This window comes from Bombus impatiens, unplaced genomic scaffold (genome assembly GCF_000188095.3).
Source record: "Bombus impatiens unplaced genomic scaffold, BIMP_2.2 scf_0106, whole genome shotgun sequence".
In the NCBI taxonomy this organism is placed as follows: Eukaryota; Metazoa; Arthropoda; class Insecta; order Hymenoptera; family Apidae; genus Bombus; species Bombus impatiens.
Genome location: NT_176525.1, coordinates 735,342 through 756,750, shown reverse-complemented (window position 1 = coordinate 756,750; position 21,409 = coordinate 735,342). Strand labels below are relative to the sequence as shown.

At 39.4% G+C, this 21,409-nt stretch overlaps 1 protein-coding gene across 9 annotated transcripts in view; it reads left to right on the top strand.

Moving 5' to 3' along the window:
* The first annotated feature begins 384 nt into the window (after positions 1 to 384).
* Positions 385 to 21,409, top strand: part of LOC100744920 (Down syndrome cell adhesion molecule-like protein Dscam2) — a 126,452-nt gene continuing 105,427 nt past the window's right edge. For all 9 annotated transcript variants that reach the window (XM_024364732.2, XM_024364733.2, XM_024364731.2 and 6 more), the window contains exon 1: positions 385 to 952. In XM_024364732.2, coding sequence (XP_024220500.1) covers positions 925 to 952 — 28 coding nt within the window. In that variant the 5' untranslated portion in view covers positions 385 to 924. The remainder of the gene's footprint in view (positions 953 to 21,409) is intronic.

Below are 21,409 nucleotides of genomic sequence, written 5' to 3'. Positions count from 1 at the left end.
CGAACATCCAGAGCGTACCTCAAGACGCAATCGTATATTCTGGAAAGAACTTTCTTTCTTCATAGTAAGACAATATCGAGGAACGATAGAAAAGAAAGACAAAGAAGGAGAAGAATGAAAGAAGGAAGAGAGACAGAGAGAGAAACGGACAAAAGCGTAACGCATCGCAAGCATCTACGAATGCTGGATGCGTGCAGCGGCCGCGCACCGTACGTCCTCCCTTTCATTCTTTGTGGCACCTGCAGCTACCCTTTCCAACCCCTACGACACGGCCGATCGGAGTAGAAGCGAGACAGTGGAAAGCTGAAGTCCGCGCGAGAAGGATCGCTATAGTTCGCGAGGGAGAGGGTTGGACGCATGCGCGCGAGGACTCGCGGGGGTTCTCCGGTACGATCAGTCGTGGCCGGCGGTGCCGGAGGCCAAAGACTTTCGCGAGGGTGGACGCGCCGCGTTTTCTGCCGGACCTCTTTCGCTCTATCTACACCTATCTGTCCCCTCCTCTCCTCTCCTCGGCGCCGATTTACGCCGCGACTGGTCTGGCCGCGCACGTATGACCCTGCACCGCCACCGCGTGCACTTTCGCGGTCGGCTGCACCACCATCAACGTCGATCACGACACCGATCGCCGTGTGATAGAGAAGTCCCTAACCATCCGTGACTTACCATCGTCGCTGATCCTCGAAGCCTCGTCGTCGCGTGTTACTTCGCGCGTACGTCGCGGTCACGGACAGAGGATCGGAGGAACGAACGCGACATCTGACTAACTACCGGTCGATCGACGCGACCGCGACCACGACCACGTTCCACCACGACCGAGCGCCGGCACCGGTGTGACGTTCGAGGACCACCGGCTAAGTGCTCGTCGTTTAAGTTGCCTTCGACAAGGTTGACCAAGAGGTCCAAGAACGGGACAGGATCCGAACGATGCTGGCCAGCTGCCTAATTTTTGTTGGTAAGTGTCCTGCGATTTCGAGTCTATTTCCGCGTGTGTCACGCTGTCCGTTAACTTTGCGAGTTGACCTTGTCGGTCGTTGAGTGAAGTTTCATAGGTCTCGCATGGATCCGATTCGTGAAAAGAGCGCGATAGAGCCGTGTTCGACAGTCACTGATATACTCGTGCACGTTACGCATTCGGATACATCGTTTCGTTACGTGTCAGACGATGATCGATAGAAGTCTGCCAGGTGCTTTCAGAAATTTTCACAAAACGCCGTTTCCATTTTTCCCCAAATTTTTTTTTTTCTACCTTCCTTTTTCAACGTGGATGTGCTGATACGAGGGATGAAAGGGCGAACTGATTTCACGGGTATCTCTGACGGAATTCGCCGGCGCGTAAAATTACCGCGAAAAAAGAGGCGCGGAAGCATCGACGATAGTTCCGGGATTTTCGCAGTGCTATTTCGGGAAAAACCAGCTGCTTCCACCGTCCAGGAAACAATCGCACGTTCGTCGTGTACGGACGCGAGTGCGTCTACCCTCTTTCTAAAAGTTTCGCTCGGCAACGCGTATTGGAAACGAGATAACGACCAAGCACGTGACACCCGTGTAAATCTAATTTGTGAAATAGAGGCGGCGAATCTGCGCATCCTATCGAGCCGTCGAATCAAAGGACCACGTTCTATGCGGCGTAACTTGTGTGCATGAATGCATCTCGGACATCAGTGAGTGAGTCATGTGTGAAAACGTTTCGTACGGTATGTCTGTTAGGGACGTGTTCCTTTATTCCAACTATCACGTACGTGAATTCTGAAAAATCGGCCTTCGAGGAATGATTTCTCATTTTTTGCGATTTTCTGTGTACGCATACTTTTCTAATAAAAAGAGTCTTTTCGTTTAAAAGCTCCGAGTTTGATCCAATTGATAAGTACGTGCGCGGATTCGCGAATACAATTGGGGATTTAAAAACGTGAAAATACATGCAATGAATACGAGAAATATCTTTGGTTAGATTCTGCATTTCCTATTACAGTAAGAAATTTCCCACAGGTGATAGAAAATTTAACGCATACTCGAAGAAACTTCTGAACTGCTTCAACATTAAGCGTTGGATGAACTAAATCTAGAGTTGAATGTTTCTTCGTAACGTATTCTCTAGACAACGTCTAGATCGTCTTCTATATGTTACCTAACCGTATGAAAATACTGAAACGCGTTTTTGTATTTCGAGTATCTCGATGGTTCGTAGTAGGAAAATCTCGTTGAACACATACACGTTTGTAATTCATATTGGCGACATTCACCGATATAATATGACACGTATACTTGTCTACAGTACTTGAAAGATAAATTGTTTGTATAATTAAAAACACTTGGCGTGGAGACAATTCGAATTGAATCGAAGTGACGAAAGAAATACCGTTTGCTCTAACCGCAATTCTAACAAGTGCCTACTTTACGGAATGTTATCGCCCTACATATCTAAATTTATTTATCCTACGAATCATCCTAGCAGATAACCTTCTAAAGAAATACTTCCTCAATTTTCCCCATTTTTCTCATTCGAAGTTTGCTTGAGCTGAAATAGGAATTTCTAACAAAAATGTGACCCATTATAAAATTATCATATCCAAACTAGTGGAATCACGATATTATTCCTCGAGTACCCTCCGAAGTACAGAGTTCGGATCAGCACGGCTACCAAATTTAACTTTCTCTTCTAGCTTCCCACGAAATATTTTCTTGTCTCATTTCTAAACGTAAAATATTCTACCTTTATCTCACTACTCACTATGTCTCTATTTTTCGTTTTACGAATAAAATATTTCATTTTATTTTTACATTAGAACTTTCATGCCGCTGTGAACTTTTATTTCTCTGTTTAGCCTTTGGCTCGCGTTGAATAATCTTCGTAATCGTAAAACGTATCAAATAGCAAAATACATCGCTCGTCGAATACGAATATCATCAACTATAGAAATGAACGACTTTCACTCGCTCGTTAAATTTTGTTGGACGACGGTCGCGTTCGTTCGAGAGAAAACCGATGTTCGAGTACATATATTATGACCGCGTTAAAGGAACAATAATCGTACGGAGGACTCGAACGAGGCTCTATTTAAATTCGAATCGAAAAATCACGGGCATAATCGTGGCCCGGTTAACGAACTGCGTCTTCCCGGCTTTTTCTTTTAGATATAAAAATTCTCGATCAACCGGTGCCGCGTTCGTTCGTTCGTGGAATATATCTCGTGGAAATTTCCCCGTGAAAAAGTCTCGTTAGAGAGAATCTCTCGTCGCCAGCAAAAAGGAAAAACTGTAATTTCATTCCGAAGAACGTGCGCCACGCTACCAGGCCCATGTTTTCATTTCAAAATTTTCCAGTGAAAAACGCGAAAGAGGATCTAACACATATTTTTCGGATGCGAGTGATATACTTCTCTAGAGAAATTATACTATTCGAAAGGAAGAACTTCTATTTAGCACGGAAATCTTCCGTTCGTTTTCTTTTTAACGATAGGAAGCACGCGTAAACGATATTTTATTAGAAACCTTCAAAATTTAATCACAATTAACTCGATCGTAATGAAAAAATTCACTAACCTACTTTCAATCGCTAAACAGTCGAGTGGTTAATAATTATTACTAACGAAATCAGATATTAATAATTATCAGTGATTAAACGAATGCTTCAAATATCGTTAATAATTTCCATTGCTTCGAACGATTATCGAAAAACGAATTCTCTAACCGGCCAAAATTCTGTACCAACATTTTTCCAAATCCTTAGCTTCCGCGTTTAATAATTTTTCGCCCAGTGATACGCGTGTGTACGTATGCTCGAACCGAGAAACAACGATTATTTTACAAAACGACGAAAAACAGAGGATATCAAAATTGAATAGCCATCGTCATGGAAAATGCTGCGTAGGTGAAAATCTATTCTACCGTAACTTTCATTCTGTCTCTCGACGATATCCATTATTACGCTGGGTAACAAGCGAACCGGGAAAAGTAAAAAGAAAAAAAAAAGGGAGAAAAGAAGAAAGAAAAATCAGAAAAAAAAACGCGGGAATCGAAGGGAAACAAACAGTCGACGCGACTGATACGGACGATTGGCTTTCGCGACGACGTTCACAAAGAGCTACATCGTCTTATTTGCGTTCGTAAGAACAATACGTTTGTCCGGACGAGGATGAGACGACATCGCTCAGACAATGAAGAATGTCGATAATGATCACGACGCATCTTAAGACCTCTCTCGTTAACGTTCTACTGGCTCTTTCGTTTCTTGCAGGAAGCTCTCTGTACTTTTCCTGAAGGAGCTCGCCACCCGGTCAACTCTCTACCATCGTCCCATCCCTCGCTACCACCCTACCAGTCGCTCCTTATCCGTTTCGCACTAATTGCGGACAATTCCAGACTTTAAATCTCTCGAATCTCGAAAGCCTTTAATCTCGACGGCCGAGCCTTAACGACGTCGCCGTGTTTCGTAGAGCGACAGTTTGAAATTTAAGCGCTCGAGGAGGCGGAACAGACACCCTTAATAAGGTTCCTCCATCGTCTCGTCCTTCCTCTGCCTACTAACCTTCTCCTCTCTTTCACTCTCCACGATATATACGTCTCCCTCTGTCTAGCTGTCCATCTTCGTCTCACTTTCTCATACGCTCTGCAGCTCCTCTTTCTTCGCCGTTCACCTGACCTCACCTACACCGTGAGCCCGATAGCACACAGGCGAGAACGTTAATGGAATATTTTAATGGCTAAGCAAACCTTTAATCAACCTTTGTTCACCGGTAGTGCATTGTGCGAAATTAGGGATAAGCAGATAAGGTGTTAGCGGTGTCTTATGGCGGGCGCCAGGCAATGGTGGAGTATGGATATGATCCTAGTCAGCCTGATGGCTGCTTTACGGATATTCTTGGCGTTACGACTTCAACCAATAATACGTACGTAATTGCTGTGTATAAAGCGGTAGCGTAATGGTATAACAATGGGACGCAATAGAATCGAATGGTACAGTAACGAGCGAGATAACATTCGTAGGATACATTTGTCTGTAACATACAAATCACACGATGTAGTAGACGAAATAGAGATGTCGTGGGGAAAAATATTAATATCTTTGTTTGCGCTATCAAGAGCTTCGTCATCTTCGTATGAAAATATGTCACTGGAGTTTGGAGAAATGGAACATTCGAAAAACGTATTGCATCAAACGATTGGTTTTTGTGTAACGTTTAATTCGAAAACTCGTGATAATCGCGTGATAATCGCGGTAGTTCCAAAGAAAATACCTTGTAACTCGATGAATGACTCGCTTCGAATATTATACGACATTAATGCGATAAATGATTAATAAACGCAAAAATAGCATGATTACAAGGGAGGCGTTTTTGCGCGAAAACTAGGGATCTACTTTCAATAAATTTGATCTCTTTTGCGGTTATATGATCATTAACGTTCGTACAAATAGGAAAAGAAAAACAGCGAGGGATTCCACTGATAAGAAATCGTACTATTTGTTAGCGCTTTCACATCGAAGTAACTTCCACGTTTCTTAACGCGTTTCTTAACGCTTCAAGCAATTTTTCAAAGTTGTTGTTCGGATTTTAAACGATGCTTATTTAACGATTTACCAGCTTTGTCCACACCTTTTCACTGGAATTACAATAGAAACATCCTACAGCTAACCATTCCGTTATTCGCAACAGTTTCAAGTTCCTCTACTCGTTTCAAACTTTTGACGCGACTTTGATCAGATCGAGAGAATGTAGTAAATCTACGTCCAAGTTGAAAATCTATATCTTCTGTCTATCCATAGCGTAAAATAAAGTTGCCAGCAAGCGTCTGTAGCATGTTCGAGCTAATCTCGAGTTCCACTGGATGGATTTCCATGCGATTTTCACCATTTTAAGCAGCATATCTCGAGTGGGATTTAAGCACGTGAAACATTAACCTATGACAGAAGAAACCACGAGACAGCAGGAAATATAAAGAGACAGTTTCACGGATATTCGCAACGCAACAGCGACCTTCCTCGCTGCGATCGTATTTTCTTTAAAATCGCTAGCATAATATAGCGAGGCAATATGATTTCTCCTTCGAACAATGTCTTTCTCTTTCCGGAATGCGGCATGTCAAAAGCAACCTCACGACTTCGCTGTGTAACGATCGATGTTGTTTCACGGACTATGGGACGACGTTTACCGATCCAATAGAAATTCACAAAATCGTCAGCCATGTTATTAAAAAATATAAAAAATATAAAATCGATAGCAAAGACTGGCTGTATCAGCTACTACTTCTGATAAATAATCCTCCGTATATCAATGTATCTAGAACTATCAAAGTGGTAGTTTCATTTGTTTTACACATGTTTCATCTTCTTATGATACGTCAAGAGACCATCGACATTCGCATGAGAATTTTTAACGTATATATAACACTTTCTAATTAATTTTATCGAATTATAGTAACTGAGAAAATGAAAACGATGATGTAGAAGAACGTTGATTTTTTAGAAATAAGAATACTTAGCTTCGATACTAGGATTACCAGACTGATTTAAACGACCGATTCGTAACTTTTCATAGAAATTTAGCAAGTTTACGACGATATGCTTATTTTTAGGGAAAAGCGATTTTTTATTGTTGTACATGGATATGCTTCTTCCTTTACATTATATGTTCCTCCGTGTATCTCTCATTTTGATCTCTTCGATATTTTTATACATCACTTAGTTTTAGCATTAAGGTATATTATCCGTAACTTGTATCTTCTTCTAAATTGCCGCATCGTTAAGTAAGATACGTCTGTGTTACTTGAATTAAGCGATAGGTCAAATGCGATCTTTATCACGATTACGCGTATGTATCGTAGAGAGGTAGGTACACGTACTTAAAACACGTAAGCATCGAAATGACCGAAAGTAAGTGGGCGTCACGCGAAAGGCAACGTTTCCTCGGAAATGGCAAAATGGCAGGTCAGAAGCCGAGCTGACGCGCGAATCGATGCGAAACTAAATTCGAAATGTTCATCGACAACGCTGGGTAAAAGTTACTTCTGGAAAGCGCGAGAAGTTACCGATTCGGAACGAAACTCTGAAACTGTTCTCCCTATGGCTGTCTATGCCAGCAATAGCAGCCGAGAACGCAAAAATGCTCGTTTCCAAATATGATATAATTATAACGAAATCGCGTAATTAAAGTTTCGAAGCGTGTGCCACCTCTCTTCCTCTATTCCTGTCTCTATCCTATTCTCGTCGGCTCGGTTTATTTTTCCAGCGGAATAACTCCACGGTAAAAAGAACGAACGAACGAACGAATGAACGAACGTACGAACGAACGAACGAGAAGTATCGATCGAACTTTATCGCGAGACGTCAAGCGGGAAGGTTGTTGTCGAAAAACAAAGCGACCGGATCCGGTGAACGCAAATAGCTTAATACTCTGTCTCGAAAATAAAAACGGGGAAACAGCAGGACGCGGCTCTGCGAGTGCTGTCAGTCACTGTGAAAATTATCGCTCAAGTATACCGGCGGTTTGTACACGGATCCCTAGACAGTCTGAAGGGTTGCGCTCTCGCAGAGATGGCAGAGCCAACGACGAGTACGAGACATACGGATAAGGTATATGCTCTGTCACTTTCCTTCTCTCTCTCTCTCTCTCTCGCTCTCTCTCTCTCTATCTCTCTCTATCTCTATCTATCTCTTCTCCTCTTACCTTCTCTCCTTCTCTTACTCTCTCATCTATGCTTAATCCTTCTCTTCCTCTCTGGTTACATTCCACGTTCTCCGATTATGTGGATAATACGAGACAACGTGACGGGCCTATACATACAACCAGATAGGCACACCCTGGGCTGGTTGAATAACTTATTCGTTATGAATATAGACTCCAGGAAACTGATTCGTAGCACCGCGTTTACACTCTAAACTACCACTTACGCTTGCGAGCACCCTCGTCACCGGACGGAAGGGACATCTCACGCTGCAATCGTGTTGCTAACTTTCGCGCTTATCGTACCCACGTTTCGTGGCCGTTCCTGACGTTTTTCGTATTCTTGCTCCGCTGAAATTTTTTTTAGCTGCAGACAGTTGACATGGGAAGGTTTTTGTCGTTTATCATGCAGAAGGTTGTTGGCAGAGAACAATCGGAGAGGCAAGCTGAGAATTTATTCGCAGTAAGGAAATTTTGTTTACTCGTGGTAATGGACGAATATCAGGTATAATTAAATCTCGCCCGGTCAATACGATGGATGAAATAACAAATCATAGTTTAAATTCATTGACTTTCTTTACAAGAACGACTCTGTATCTGTTATGTTTCTTTTCTCCTAAACTTGAATCTCCTTGCACAACGATTCAGTAGTTGTGAATAACGAGCGACGATTGGCTTCCTTCTTGTAATATTGAAAGTATACTTGTAAAGTATACTCGAGTTCCTTCTTGCAAATGAAAGTATACTTGTAAAATTTCATTCGTTTCGTTATCAAGCTCGTTCCAATTACGCAAGAGAATCTATCGATAATTTGTAATTTGCGAGTTGAAAAATATCATTAAAAAAGGACTATCGTTTATTATCGTAATTCAAACGAATGTTTTATAAGCAACATCAGAATTATTCTCTGATATTGCTTACAAGAAAAGTATCTCCTCTACCGATTCTACGAAATTATTCGAAACTTTTACAAAGGTGTTATATTCTGTCTTTTGGCATACGTTCATTGCTGCATTCCGTAACTTTGCGCGAGTGTAACAATGAGAAATAAACGTAACGTTTTATTAATTCCGTTTCCTGGCCAACCATCCGACATTTTTGTTTCAATATTAATCGTGCAGGAAACACGTAATGAGAATACAAAGTAGAAGTTGCAAACGTTATTGCACCCTCGCACGGAAACATAGGTACCATTGTACGATGTTATTTATATTTTCTTCCCTTGTTATCCTAGAAACCATGCAATCATCGTATTCCTTTGTCGAATAGCAAAAATAGAGTGCTAGTAGCGTGCTTTTCAGTTAGACGTTCGTGAATCGAATTACAGCCGGTGCTTCCGTCCAAATTCAATTCAACATATCCCTGCTGTTTAGCGAGAGCATATTCAATTTAATTCGATCCATATTAGCGTCCGGAACTCTTTCTCGATTCTCGCTGAATGTTTCACTCCTTTCTAGTTGATCGTGCTATTTTCGATAATACTTCCTCGCCGTTTCTTCTTATGGCGTTAAGAAGTTAAAGATATACTGGTAATCTTATGACTTTTTTGCTATTCAATTTCAATAAGCACGAAACGAAATGAGTTGTAAGATACTGTAGAAGAATCTTAAATCACCTACTAAGCTGAAATGTTCTTTCTTATGAATTATGTAAAAATGCTCGATGGTATCTAAATCTTGTTAAGTTTCAAGTGCCTCGTTGAAGAGTTGAATTGGCAATTTCATCTACCTTTCTGTTGTTTATTTATTCCATTTAAAAAAAAAAGAGAGATACTCGTAAGAAACCCAGGAAATACATTTTTCGAATTGTTTTATCGTTGATCGTTAATGGCCAAGTTACAAGGTACATGACCGTACCTTGAAAAATAAGGTGACGTCTATAACTACCACTAGAACATTTAACCTTGGCTCATTAAATATGTATTAAGATGCAGCACGTTGCAAATATTCTTTGGAACTTGTTAAGAAGCTTGTCAGTATCAAAAACTTTCTCGATTTCCAAGTATCAGTTTAATATATACATATGCATATAAATCTCACTTTATTGTACTTGCACTTCTCTTACTACGCTACTGCACTTCACTTGCATTTCTCCTAAAATTTCCTTATAACTTTCTGTTTCTTATCATTTTATCTCTTTTATTACTCTCTTCGTCGTGCGGAATTCTTTACTACTTTCTACTACGCAGTTCTTTTTTTTTTTTTTTTTAATTCATCCCTTCTTTTCGCTTAACCGGATAAAGGAATTTTCAATTGAAATACATAAGTATCTACTTTTCCTATCGAGCACAATATTCATCCAGGTTGAGTATCGTCCTTTTTTCCATCGTTCATTCCAACAGTTGTTTCTTGAATTTCCTTCTCCCCGTTTCCGATATCGTCGCGAACGAGAAACTTTTACGTTCGCCATTGCGAGTCATAATATCTTCTTTCGCTGCCCCTTTCCGTGTCTAATTTTATTCCTTCCACGTCATTCGTTTCCTTCAATCTCGCAAAGCACGTTTCAATTTTGCTCGCATCGATGAAAAAATATAGAAAGGATATGCATAACTGTTTGTCTATGGTCCCAGTAAGGTAGAAAAAAAAACATCGTCGAGGCAAATGAGATTTTCAAACGCATCGCGTCGTACGAAACTCAACCACGACAGATGTTTTTATTCTTATGCCATCGGTCGATGCCTTTTTTTCGTTTCCATCGCTTTCGCTTCGAAAGCGTCTAAACAATCTCCCGTCTTTTACATGTTCGTAAACATTGCACATTTATAGAAATTATATAGCCTTCTATTTCCATTATATCTTTTATTTTCTTGGTATTTTCGGTTCGTATTTTTTTGTCAATGTACATATTTTTTCTCATTTATTGAATGTTACGTTATGTCGAAGGTAATGTATACATTGCGTGGAATTTAATTCTACGAAGTATCTAACATACAGTTTTTTGTTATAATATTTAATAGGCGAAGCAATTTTCTGACAACTTTTTTTAAGTGTTTTCGTAAAAACATGTATTTGCGTAAATATCTACAGTCCATGACAGTTTGTGTCCGCGATGATTCCGTGACAATTCTTGTTGACAAATATTTTCCAGTTTAAAGAAGCTCATCTCACTGAGGAATAACAATATTCGCTTTTCTACGAAGTGTTGCTTGATGATCCCGCGTTGCTCAAATTACTGTTTGTTTTTGACGTTACATTTTTACGTAAAAAGTAATATTCGATAATTATAAATATACGTGAAAAGAAATTTCACTATTGGTGCACGTATTTACTTACATTTATTCTACTAATAAGATACATTTTTTGAAGTAGAAAACAACGTAATTCAAGAGCTACGCTCACGCAATGAGTTTCTAACCCGAATTACACATGGGAACAGACATTGATACCAATTAGTATTAAAGTACTGTTTTAAAGTACTTGTTACGAAGTATGTTAAACATATGGGTCAGAGAATTCTTCGATCTCTAAGGATATAAGTTTTGAAGTTTATTCAGTGAATAACGTGTTTAAATTATTTATTAATAATAAATGGCAAATCAAATATTCTACAAACTCATATGCGCTTTGTTTCGATAAAACTAAGAAGTTAATTAAATAAAAAAAATTGCAGTTGAAAAGATACATATGACTGTTTCATTCCCGGTCATCGTACTTTCGTAATCATACCAACGTGCCAATTTGCATCCACTCGATCATTGTATTTATGCAAATCAAATTCAACTACCTTTAATAATCGATAATCAAACATGCAAATGAACTACTAACTAACATCATAATGCAACTATTCTCCGCTACGATAAAATATATTTATTCCTACAATACTCACACTGTTGCGAGAAAAATCTGGGAAAATCATGCGTGTATTGATCAAGAACAATCGAACAAAATTAGTCTCTTTTAATGGATTACCGTAATCACCGATGTAACCCAAATTTTCTGTCAACAAAATTTTTCAGATATTGAAATAATTAATATTCCCATGTTAATAGTGGTCAGCCTATTGTATAATAATTACTACAAGTAAGCTAATACAAATTTATCGTTAGCGATCGTGAAAATGTAAAGCTATAAATCAAGTTCGAAGACTAGTTTTATTCCTCCTCATTTTGGTGTTTTTCACGTTACAAGAATGAAAAGCGATTTAAACACGTTAGAACTAAATCTATGACTGTCACCTCTGATCCTGGTTGATCATGGGAAGAAAGGTCCGCGTCTTGGCTATTTTCCTTAGCGAACAAAGTTAGCCACACCCGGGCATTTACAATTGAAATTACTTCGTTCCTCGTCTCTGGATTATTACTTTAAAGTCTGCCCACGGATACCCGCGCTGTTCTTTTCCCGTGTTCTTGATGGTTCCGGCTGGTTGCCGGGAAATGCTACGCCCTGGGGTCACGTCGCGTCATATCACGTCATCATGAAATTCTTCCCTTTCTTCGTGAATATAACAAATTTGATTTTTCCTTTTTTTCTTGCCGTATTTTCTTTGTATTCTTTTTTCTTGCCTTTCTGTTACCTAATGTAAAAATGTGAGCAAAGGCGTCAAGGTTAACCCAAATTCCAACGTTGCCTATTCCTACTTCATATTATCGCACGTTTTATTAAGCTGAAGTATTTGAAAAAAAAGATTTAAGAAATGTGGTAAAACGTTGAAGGAATTTGAAGCTCAAATAAGATACCTCTTTAATTATGAAAGAGGAATATTTTCAAATTTTTTCTATCGAACATTAGACTTTTATACCACAAATTTTCTGTGTCGTCTACAGTACTTTTGATCGAAATACCCGCTGTAAAGATTAAACAAGAAAAGATAAACAGATAAGAATAGACGACGTTTGCTTCAATAATTTTTTAATACTGCGCGAGGTTTCTACTTGGACATTAGGTTAAAAGGTCTTTTTTCGTTTTTCTCTCCACATTTTCCTAATAGTCTACTTCAGTAAATTATCTTTGTTGTGTATTTAAGATCCCTGGATCGCGCTACACAGGTATCTACGATTCAAAACTTCGGACGAAGATTCTTTACAGTAAGAATCTTCCTCTCTAACTTCCAAAAGAGCTTCCTCGCAATTTTTCCTACACGAGTAGCCGTTCAGGGAAAGTTTCACACCGGTAGCCGTAAAAGATTAAACTTTCGTTTGAAGCGATTAAGATTGCGAATACTTATTCTCCTTCATTGGAATCATTATTAAAGCCCGCAAGAGCCTCGCCAATGAAACAACAAAGATCATAAACTTGTAAAAATAAGACGATCAATAAAACAAAGATAGGTGGCTATAAATCTGAAGCCATGTTCAGGTGTCTTTAAATCCTTGGAACGCGTTAAGTTATTTAACTTCACCTAACGTGTATACGTCCCAACGTGTAACTAATATGATTGCTGGCGATGCCAACCGGTTACTTCAACCGTAAAAATACAACAAAAATTAATGAAAGATACTAATTAAAAAGAAAGAAAAAAGGAAGATATAACCAATCTCTAGGAGATGATGGAAACTGTCGGAATAAACCCCAAAGGGGATTGGTAAGATCCAATGATCTTCGAACCCATTAATCAGCAACTTTGCGACAGTAGCAAAGATACAAGAACGAACGAAGGTAAAAGAAATAGAGGAAGGGAGAAGAGAGTTGAAATTCTCGCTGGGTCTAAGCATTGTGCCGGTAAATTAAGTCGTCACCAGGGTTAGAGGCGTCACAGTTTTACGCGCGATAAAACGACGAAAGGAGAGCCAATTTCCTGATCGACCATGGGTGAAACATCGAAGCTTGGCTGGCGCTGCCGCCCTCGTGTTGCGCCGCCTTGGAACGTGCTCCTTCGTCTCCCCCCGATTCAACCCCCGATCCAACCCTCTTTAAACTCTCAACCGTAACACGCACGCCAGTTGGTTCGTCGAGTGGCCGGCCGGACCCGTTTATTTTCATTCGCCGGGATTGCTTTTCATCGACGCTCGGTGAACACGACAAAAGCTTCTTTCTCTCTTTCTCCTGTTACGGAAAAAGAGGATATACACAGGCGAGTGCAAGTACATACGCACTGCACCCCCGTGACACGCGCGGGGGTACTTCACCACGGGCTCTCGTTTTTCAATGGAGCTCCTTGGCAACGTTCTCGAACTTGTATCGTCGACTATCGTGTAATATCGTCGTCCTTGACTGAGCCAACGAATCGCACAGCTAATTTGCACGGTAATGAGCTCATTATTCCGGCCACTTTACCAGCTCCAGGACACTAAAAGATAATTTAAACGGCGACCCGTAATCGTATCAACCGGGTCAAACCTTTGAGAAGCAGAGTTCGGCTGCCCGCGACTCTCTTCGAGGAAGGAAATTGCACCAAACGCGAGTCTCCTGTCGTTTTCCTACCCGGTGTTCATGGCGACAAGAGACGGTATTATTTAGGTTGGTAGGGATTAGGTTAGGTTCGCGCGAATGATAGGTTAATTGAAAAATTGTACAACATAGCTTCCAATTATTTAAACCGTACTTTACTTTTAATTTAAACCGTCTTTTACTTCGTTTCTGTTACAAGAGCTGAGTAAGAGAATTCTCGCTATTGTTAATATATCAATATGATTCTTTGTTGCAACAATGAAAAAAAGGAATTAATCGAGCGATATGTATGGACTTTAAATCCGTTTGATTAATTACAAGCGACGGTGTATGAGTTATTTGATCGAAATTCTTATTCCTTCTTCTTCTCCGGGTTCTTTTTTCTCTTGTATATCCTGTGGGAATAAGTGTTTGGTACGAGAGCTTGAGTGATTGAATTTTAAATGACAATAATCGAGTGCAATAGTACTGACACGTGTAAATTAGATTAGATGCATCTAATATATTAAATTAAAATTGATATTAAATTCTTGTTTATGTGGTAAGCACTGTTTGTCACAAATGAGACTTGATGCTACGAGACAAGAAATTGGCACGCGTATTGGCACAAGTGATAAATAAAAATACAGAATTGGTAATAAGATCCACTAGAGAATGGTAGAACGTTTCAGTAAATGACGTTACAAATAATACTTAATAACAATTTCAAAAAAAATCTTTTAACTTTTTAAATTTATTTAAATAATCGCTCACATTGCTTGAGTCATCCAGAGAAAAAAATACGGTATCGGAATCAATACAATATTGAATTGAAGCAGAGAACACGAGAGGAGAACACGCGAGTAGGAATGAAAATAATGAATACAAAACCGATCGATCCTCCTCTTACAAACTACTTATGTCCTCGATAAAATCGCTATGGGTCGTTGAATCAACGACACGTATCAGCGACAAAAGTGTCCCGAGTGTATGGCCAATTGGTGACTCTGAGCCGTGCAAATTGCATCGCGCCTTCCGACATTACGTCTCTTCCGGTGACGGCGACGAGGGAGAGTCCCGTATAACGCGAAAACGAAGCGTTGATTAAATTTCCAAGAATCACGCTTCAAAACTTTCAAGATTTTCGGTAGCGATTGTAAAAACATCGTTTACTTTTGACGTGTACAGCAGTAATTAAAAGCAAATTTGCGTGTTATATCTAAAATTCAAAATTTGTTCTATAATAAGTCTTGTAATTGTTAGCACGTTCATAGTTTACATTTTATTACGTAATTCTTGAAAGAGCGAAAGTTACTTGAAATCAAAGAGGAATTAAGTTGGAAGCTCGTTGCCAGATACTCCTGTTATTATTTTTAAGATTATAGGGTAAAAATTGCAAAAACGACACTTGATCCCATTTTATGAACATTGTCCTTCTTACCGATAAATTTAACGAACAAAAAGAGTTCTTTATATCTTCAAAGAGAATTTCTCGTTAATCGTTGATTAATCTTCCTCTTCTTTCTCTTTCGTTATAATAATGCCATTTGAAGCTTGTTCATCGCCTTGACGTTTATTGTACATTTTCAGTTACTTGAAAATTGTGCCGAGCAAGTGAACTGTAAACGATGAGCGTTCAAGAAACGTGGAAACTGGACGCAACATATTAATAACACGAACGAAACCCGAAAAACCAATAATAAACAAACCACGAACATATCAAAATTTATATTTTACCTATGGATTAACAAGTATCGAATTTATCGTCAAAACAAACTATGCTATATAATTATCAATTTATATGTCTTACGACACGATTTAAAAACTTCATGAGGCGCATCGCGGGAAAATATTGGTATTTAAAATATATAGAAACGTTAAAATTTCAAGACACTGAATTACGTTACCCTTGATAAAACAAGAATATGAAAAACTTTCCATTGCTCGAAGACTAGGCTAATTAATTTCTTAGTATCTTAATAGCCTAAATTCCAGATTCCGGCAGTATGTACACGCAAATGGTCAAATAAACATGAGCAGACGAGGCTAACGTTCACTTCTGACTAGGAATGTGCACGCGTGCATGTGATACTCAACGTGAATCCCAGTAGGACCATGGCGTTAGTCTAGCCACGTATCGCACGTGTGTGCACGTTACGTTACCAGCTACTAAATTATTCCACGATAAACGTGTTTGCGTACGTTTAGTCGCGCAACGAGCGTCACGCGGGCTACTTTAATCGCACCGGCAAATAGACGTGTTCAATATCTATGCAATTCGATCGAGCGGCTTGCACGACGGTCACGTATCGGTGAATAAACGATACGCTAAACAGCTCGAACGCATTTCCACGCGTACCTGTTCTCGTTCCCCTCGATTTTCCCCTTTTTTCGTCGTTTTTTCTTGTCGCGACGCCCGATGCTCTATCGCCGATGCAGCATCGATGAAATTTTTCAGCGAGGCAAACACAGCGCCTCGGCCACCCTTTAAACACACAGGATTTGTCAGAGTTGAAAAATTCAAATGTAAACTTGAAATAGCCGGCGCGAACTGCGCTAAACGCTCGTGTCCTTTTACTCTATTGTTCTGTCATTAGCGGTGCGTTTGTGCCTTTCGCCCCTCTTCGCCACTGCGCCGCATGTGCTGTACAATTGTATTTCGTCCGGTTAATTCTTTAATTCATCGTATGGGTTTTATTGGTGTCAAATGAAATTGCTGTGAATCAATGGGCAATCGATTACTCGGGAAAATGAGATTTTTCTCTTTCTTTTCTTTCTTTCTCGAGGAAAGTAGGAATTTCGAAGATATATTGGTCGGTTTGTATTGACGAGTTCTTACTCTTGCAACAAGATATTCCTTGCAATAGTTTTTTCTATTTAAGGGATAGCGAGGTCGAAAAAATGATTTAGGAATTATAAATTCAAAAAATTATTAATTAAAAATTATCAGGAAAATTATTAATTAGGAAAAATTTATCAGAGCAGGTAATATACTAATAAGTAGAATTTTTGACGCATTCGTTTTATAGCAAAATCAAAGTTACATTATTTTAATATATAACACAGTTGAAAAGCTAAACATTTTGATAAATTCATTAAAAATCATAAATTTATAAAAATAATTCGTATTATGACAAATAAAGTCTTTAAAATATTCGGGAGAATGATATTTAATCTGTAAATCAAATAGAAAGAGAATCTTCACAACATAGAGATTGGTCGGAAGCATATTGAATTTTAAAATTGATTCTCTATAAAAAACGAAAAACGTGACCTATCAACTTTCTTTTGTGGCTCTCAAACGCAGCTACATAATTTTTCCAATATCATACTAAGCGATTGAAAAATGCTAAGATATGTTCCATTCTATAAAGAAATTTAGCTTCACTGATTTCTATACCAATTTTACTGGAATTTTGATTTAAAAATCAGAGGTTGAAATCATCGAGGAACTCCAATATTGGAAATCATCGTTAAATGAAAAAATCCTTGTGACATAATGTACTGTAGGATAATCCATAAACTTCTAACAAAGAAAACAAATACGTATGTATGTAACCATCAAGCATTTATTGTTACGATGTTTTCAATATTTTACGCGAATACGGAAGATTTCATACTCAGACATAAACTCAGGACATAAACTGTGTCCTGACATTGTAAGATTATGTAAAATACAGTTTAAATCGCTTACTCCAATCGCTACCGCGAAATCTAAACCAACTAAACTAAAGAAAACTATTGAATTATAATCGTTCCACCGTTAGCGCGTTGCCTGTTACAGTGGTTATCGGTGAACCACATTTTCTAGTACGATTAAAATAACACAAATTTCATGAACTGAAAAATTGTCAACAATAGAAATAATTTGAATAATATTGTCACAGAAAGATGCACAAATACAACACGCAGAGTATCTCGCAAAAATTAAACGTTATGCAGTATATTTCAACCTATCGCGGTTCCCAAGACAAAATATATAAAATTCATAGTTAACTAACGTAATGCTAATAACCCTAAGCTCTAGCTAGAAAGGAACAAATTCACAGGTTCGCGTTAAAATTCATTTCAATTCCATCGGTATGTAAAGATGTTCTCACTTCACCGTGGCATCGTTGTCCCAACTCTGTACTATCCTACTCGCCTTAACTTAGCCTACATTCTGGCAATGCATCGAAATAAGACGAACAAGCGACGATCTGGTGCACGATGCGGCAACCTACAAAAGCCGAAGTTTCGAAGTTTCCATCGAAACAAGTGGAGGGAAGTTGATCGGCTGAAATCCCATTATCAGAAGAATGTTCGACTACGAGGCGGCGAACTACGCCGGGATACGTGAAAATTTAATAAACACTGCGTGTACGAGAGAAGTACGACAGCTCTTGCTTAGAGCTAATACGAACTTACGAACAAGTAAGAGGCGTGTTCCGTGCAGTCTGAGACACTTCCGGAACAGCAACAGCAGCGCATCTATTCCTCTGGCGCTTGACCGGTTACACGACAAAGGCGGATTTTACGTTGGGCAGAGGATCGTGAACAACGCCATAAAAAACGAAAGATCGATGGTCTAAGTACCAAGGCGAACTGGGTCGAGCGTAGAATGGAAATTCGCGTCAAACCCCACTTTAAATTCTTATTTCTGGAAAATTAATTACGGTAGAATCTCCATATTAGATCCACGTCCGTGCTATCGCGTTTTAAAAATATTAAGGAGAAAATTTTATAAATCGAGAAATTAACAATTCTTGGGTCGGATCGTTAGTGAGCTTTTGATTTATCGTCGCAATATTAATAATAGCGTAACATCATATCGCAGCATGTACGTTGATCATTTCACTTTATCACGTTACATTATTACAACGAGAAAAAATCTCTCTGTAAAGCAATTGCTGTCCGTATTGTATTCCAACTTCTACGCCTCGATACGATACAATGAATATTTTACAGGCAATTTACGTTTGTACGACTTTTATTATTGTAACTTCTATATTTTATTATCAATCATCGTTGATGTCATCATATCGTATGAAGATGGTCACATTAACAGGCTGAAAGGCTTCAGGAACACCTTTATCATTGTAGTTTCTCCATTATGTTATCGTTGATAACGTCTTATTGTATTTAGTTCATAAAGTGGGCGAAAATGGCCACATAAACAGATTGATGCTCTCCAGGAGCAACAACAGCGGCATATTCTTCTGACGCTGAAGCGGTTACACGACAAAGGCGGATTTTATGTTAAACATTAAGTTGTGAACGAGACGATGGATACGTAAACGAAAAATCAACGACGAAATTACGAACGATCTTTGGACGTGAATTCGGTGGAGCGTAGAACGGAAATCAACGTTAAAGCTGATCGATTCTCATTCCTGGAAAATTGATTAGTTCGATTTTCCTCCTAGGAAATTGAAGTCCGCGGCGCGTCTTAATCCAGTTTAGAGAAACGCAAGGATATCTTGGAACGAACGGATAGAACGGAATGGGATAAAGACGCCCGTCGATTTTACGAATTATATCACGCGATTGCAATCGCCTTCTCGCTACCAGTCTGTATTTCTGGTTATTACGCTTTGATCGAGTTATACCGATGATAAAATTATCTATAATCAATGTAAAATTGAATGAACGTATGTGTTTCAAACTAGACAAATATTGTAAGAAAACAATGTATTCTACGATCCCAAGATCATTCAAATCTTTCTTAATGAAATAGTGTATTTTCGTTAAAATATATAAAATAATAAATAATAAAATCAAAATAACGAACCCGATAACCGTTGACTTGCAAATAGTCCTTTGACAAAGTAATTTCGTACTTACGTACGAAAGTATTATATCTCATTTAAAAAAAAATAATATAATTCTTATTTAAAATACATGTTCATATTGATATTTTATATAAAGTACGTATATATATTTTTACGTCTATTTTAATTCAACTTCTCTATCGGCACTCGACCAAAGATGGAACATCAGTAGTCGCAGTGTCGCACCGACATCTGACACGTTAAAAAAAAAAAAGGAGAAAAAAGAGGTGTAAAAAATTGTTCGTGCATTAGTCCAAGATAACGTGATTACCATAAAGTTAATGGATTCGGAGAAAGATGCAGGCCACGCGGTAGTTGCTCTATTTTTCGGGTCATTTCGCGGGGCATTTTATCGAAAAAAGAAGAATCAAGGAAAAGGAAAAAAGAGAAAGAAAGGGAATATCGTCCGCGAACACGGTTACGTCCGAGCGAATAATTTCGTCGCGGAGTTTGCGCTCGTCCAGTAGTAAAACAAACGACCTCTCCACTGTTCCATTCCTGGCAATAATTCACTAAAGGCTATTGCCGTGGTTCCCTCGAATTATTTCTGAATAATTCAACCGTTTTCTCTGCAATTTAACGAATGCACCCGGTGCACGCGAACACGAATCATCACGGCCGATGATTCCTCCGCAACACACATTCGTACACCACTACGTATCTATCCTTCTTCCCGATGCTTTCAGCATGTTTGCAACGTTTTGTGCATGGACGCGCTATTTAATGCAGCCATCCATCGCAAATGACGATATCACACCGCTGTAGTCGACGGATTACTAGAATACCAAAATCTTCATTTCCGCTGCACCATCTTATGATCTTCCTCCCAAAATAGATTAAACGGAAACCTTACGATTTCGAACTGGCATACATAGATTTTACGGATATGTGGCGTGATCTCCTCTCCTTTCCTTTCAAAATGCACAACATATACCGACCTGACGATCGCCGTTACGCGATCGCAAACGTCGTACATAGCTCGTTGCATCCCAAGACTAATAACAATTTCTCGATTATACGAACTATCTAGCTTTAATCGAAGCAAGAAACGTGTTTGCCTCTTTAACAAGCTCGTTTCTAGCAAGAAATCACGGTCGTTCGCAAGCTCGTTCATAACTGCTCCATTCTCGCGGCTATTTTCTCCATGCGCATCCTCTATCTCCCCTTGGACGATTTCCTTATCGGCTACGTGACGTTCTGCAAATTCCTCACGCATCGCAGATTACGCCATAGATCAAAGCGTAGCAGGGAACGAAGCGAGGAATTCTCGGGCCTCGTACACGTACTGTATGTATACGGAACGCGCGCACACGCGTTCATCATCGTGTACACCTACTTTTCCAACCCTCTCCTTATCATGCTCGGCCGGTGACCGGGTGCATCGTTACGTACCGATGTGCCGCGATCTCGATGAAGCAACTACCCAGCGAGCAGCAGTCTCGACAATCTCGTCCTCCTCTCGTAGTCTTCAAGAAGCTCCCGAACGAGCGGAAGGGGAACAGGAGGAGGAACACAAGAGGGTGAAACGGAGACGGTGAGCGGGCTGGCACGACTCGCTCGATATCCATTAACCCCCTACCCCTGCAACCATCCCGAGTCTCTGTAGGGTTTAGGGGAGGCTATTCCCTCCTCGTTC